The sequence below is a fragment of the Pipra filicauda genome, unplaced genomic scaffold (genome assembly GCF_003945595.2).
Source record: "Pipra filicauda isolate LSUMZ 115617 unplaced genomic scaffold, ASM394559v2 scaffold524_size386432_pilon, whole genome shotgun sequence".
NCBI classification, from domain to species: Eukaryota; Metazoa; Chordata; class Aves; order Passeriformes; family Pipridae; genus Pipra; species Pipra filicauda.
In genome coordinates, this window is record NW_024104670.1 from 13,615 (window position 1) to 17,324 (window position 3,710).

A 3,710-nucleotide genomic window follows, 5' to 3' on the forward strand; every position below is an offset into this window, starting at 1 on the left:
CTATTGGAAATTTAAATGTTGCAGATCTATGGTACAAAGTGCGCTCGTAAAAAAGTCCAGGTCTTCCTCGGAGAAGTGGACGGGGCTCTCCAGGGAGCCGTGGGGAGTCGGGGAAAGCCCCTGGGCGAGCTGCAGGCACGACTCCGCCGAGAAGATGCTCAGCTCGGGCAGCGGAGGCGACTCGCGGCTCCCGGGGCGGGCGCTGGGCTCGCCCGCGGCCACCGGCTCCGAGCTGCCGGGGGGCCCCCGGGGCTCCGGGAGCGGCCCCAAGCCGGGGCTCCCCTCCGCCTCCTCGGCGGGGTCGCTGCCCTCGTCCAGGCCGGGGTAGGCGAGGTCCCCGTCGGGGGGTTCTTTGTGCTGGGTCTGCCTCTTGTGCTTCATCCGCCGGTTCTGGAACCACACCTTCACCTGGCGCTCGGTGAGGTCGAGCAGAGCCGCGATCTCCACCCGCCGGGGCCTGCAGAGGTATTTGTTGAAGTGGAACTCCTTCTCCAGCTCCAGCAGCTGCGTGTTGGTGTAGGCGGTGCGGAGCCTCCTGGAGCCGCCGCCGTCTCCGAGCCCCTGCGTGTCTTAAACACACACAAAAAGCGCCCGTGGCGAGGAGCTGGGGGGGCGAGCGGAGGGGCTGGAGCCGTCCCCTCCCTGCCCGGCACTACCGAGCACGGGGTGGGTGCGGGGGAAGCCGCTACGTGAGGAAATAAATGTTTAATTAAACTCTTCCCGCCGTGGAAGAGGATTGGAAATCACACCCCCACACCCCCCCATCCGCTCTCTTCGCCTCAGTGAGGAGAAGGGATTTTATTCCCCGGCCTCTCCCTCCAGAGACCTTCCTCCCTCGCCGATAAGTGGAATTTCGAACCATTCCTTCCTTTTTTTTAACCATTCCTTCCTTTTTTTTTGGTTTTTTTTTTTGTTCCCCCCCCCCCCCTTTCCCGGCAGTTCGGGACGGACGCTTTGATTTCATTATTCCTGTTTTATGCGGCCAATGAGCTCCGGTGTCCGCCCTTCTCCTGCCCGAGCGTTTACCTGCACGGGGCTGTTCAAACACCCAACCGGTGGATTGTGCCTCAAACCCTTCATCCCGAGGGAAAGAGGGTCCCCGGCCGGGGTCCCCGAGCTCCCTGGCCGAGGAGTGCCGAGGAGAGAAGCTGCTCCTTTACTGGGAAGCTCGGGGAGAATTTGGGGGTGTATTTAATTATTTAATTTCGCAGTTAACCCTGAGAGCCCGTGCCTCGCTTTTTCCCCTCCCCATCGCGCCGGTAGCAACCCCCGCGTTACCCACCCGTCTTTCTTCCCCCCCCCTTGCACTTCTTTAAGGTTTTGTTTCTCTTCTTTTTCCTTTTTTTTTTTTTCCCCTTTTTTTTCCCCCGCAGGCTGTAAAAAACCCGCGGGGGTAGGAGAGAAAGCCAAGCAAAAAAGGAGCTGCGGTTCAGCTGCGAAATCCCCTCTGTGGAGCGCGGCTCCCCCGGCCCCCTCGCTGTCCCTCTTGGTTTGAAGTTCCAGCAATTTGCCCTTCTATTTGCGGGGGGGAGGAGGCAGGAGAACCCCCCCGGGTCCCCCGCTCGGTGGGTTTTATTCCGTGACACAGTTTCGGGGGAGGTGCGGGGCAAAGCCCCTTTGGGGAGAGGGTCGGGGTTTTTTTTTTTTTTTTTTTGAGGGGGAGGGAACGGGAGGGGAGGATTATTTTTTGTATTATTCGGATCCTCTCGGATTTCAGCAAATCCCCCCTCACCCCCTCGTTGTACGAACCTGCGGGAGATCCTGCGGCAGGGACCGGCAGCGAGGAAGATGACGGGGGGGAAGAAGAGGAAGAAGAGGATGGAGCCTGGGTGGTTTTCTTGGCCGATTTCTTCTCCTTCATCCAAGGGAATTCCGCTGCCAGGGGGCCGGGCTGTGCCGGAGCCGGGGGCTGGGGTTGGAGCAGGCCATGAGATGCTCTTTTTTGGCTCCTCGGTCTCGCCTGGCTGCTGGAACAAGGATTCAGGCTGAGGACGGCTTGCTCAAAAGGAGGAGGAATTAATGTCGAGTCCTTGATTGATGAAGTTTGAAATGTCTCCAGGACAGCGGGGAGAGACGTCAGGCACTCTGCGAGCGAAGGCTGGCTATTTATAAACCCGATCTCCCTCTCAAATTCAAAATTCATGGCTTTTCCAGGGCCCAGGGTTTCAAAAGCAGGAGGGGGGAGGAGAGGGAGGAGGAGGAGGGGGAGAGGGAGAGAAAACGGAGGACCTGGGTTTTTTATGGCGGTGCTGATGGTGGTTCTCGGGCTTTTTATAATTGTTATATTGCTGATAATACGGGCGGAGGGGGAACCTTCTCTGCTAAACTCGAGACTGGGGCGAAAATTGCAGCCAATTCCTGGTCACGTGGCGAGCCCCGGCCAATGGCGGGCGGGGCCTGGTGGCAAACAGAGAGCGTTATTTTCTTTAATTGATTTGAAAAAGGGAGAAAAAAGGCCAGAGAAGAACCCCCCGAAAAGCCACGACCGCGCACCAGCACCCCGGGGCTGCCAGGCTGCCTTGGGTGGCCGCTGTCTGCCCTGCCTGTGCTGCCTTCCCTGCCTGTGCTGCCTTCCCTGCCTGCGCTGCCTTCCCTGCCTGTGCTGCCTTCCCTGCCTGTGCTGCCTTCCCTGCCTGCGCTGCCTTCCCTGCCTGTCCTTCCTGCCTTGCCTGTGCTGCCTTCCCTGTCTGGGCTGCCTTCCCTGCCTGTCCTTCCTGCCCTGCCTGGGCTGCCTTCCCTGCCTGTCCTTCCTGCCCTGCCTGTGCTGCCTTCCCTGCCTGTGCTGCCTGCCCTGCCTGTCCTGTGTGTGCTGCCCGTCCTGCCTTCCCTGCCTGTCTTTCCTGCCCTGCCTTCCCTGCCTGTGCTGCCTGCACTGCCTGTCCTGCCTGCTGCCTTCCCTGCTTGTGCTTCCCACCCTGCCTGTCTTGTCTGTCCTTCCTGTCCTGCCTCTCCTGCCTGTCCTTCCTGCCCTGCCTTCCCTTCCTGTCCTTCCTGCCTCCTGCCTGCTGCCTCTTTGCCTGTCCTTCCTGTCCTGCCTCTCCTGCCTGTCCTTCCCACCCTCCATTCCCTGCCTGCCCTTCCTGCCCAGCCTGGTGCTCCTCCCGCTCCTCCTGCCCTGCCTGCAGCAGGTCCCTCCAGCCTCGGAGTTCCCCGGAGTTCGCACCCCCGGGGGGGGACCCAGGCCCTGGAAAAGGGGCTTTTTCCCGCCGGGAAGCCCGGCTGGATCTGGGCTCTGGCCGCCACTGCTGGGGGGTGTTTCCATCTCATCCCAATGTTGTGAAACTCGGAAAACTGAAGCCACTGGGAGGGTTTGGGCCAGAGATTTGTGTCCGAGCCTGGATATGAGCACTCAGGAAATCAAGTGAGCTTTTAAGCCAAGGATGTTTAGACCAGCCCGATTTACCAGGTTAAATGACTTTTAAAGAACAGCATAATCCTTCTGCTTCCCAAGCCACACTTAATGGACCTTTTGCACTTTCCTTAAAGGCCAAACGTGTTTTAAGGTCACAGATATCTCGGAAATCACATTTCTTCCTTCCCATCTATTTTCCCCCCTCCTTCCCACCTCCAATAAACAGTGCCACTTCCAGAGTTTACAAAATAAATAAATAAAATGAAAAGTCATTTCCCAGGAAGATTTCCCTCCTCCCCCCCCCCCCTCCCCTTCTTTAAAGTGCCCGGGAACACAACCCGAAAATAAGAGAGGAACG

The 3,710-nt window shown here is 58.8% G+C and overlaps 1 protein-coding gene across 1 annotated transcript; it reads right to left on the bottom strand.

Moving 5' to 3' along the window:
* On the bottom strand, positions 1 to 2,143 carry HOXB2 (homeobox B2). The gene is made up of 2 exons (XM_027737654.2): positions 1,750 to 2,143; positions 1 to 569 (listed from the first exon to the last, which is right to left on the bottom strand). Exons 1-2 carry the CDS (start codon positions 2,141 to 2,143, stop codon positions 1 to 3), a joined length of 963 nt encoding a protein of 320 aa, XP_027593455.2.
* Between the last annotated feature and the right edge of the window lie 1,567 nt (positions 2,144 to 3,710).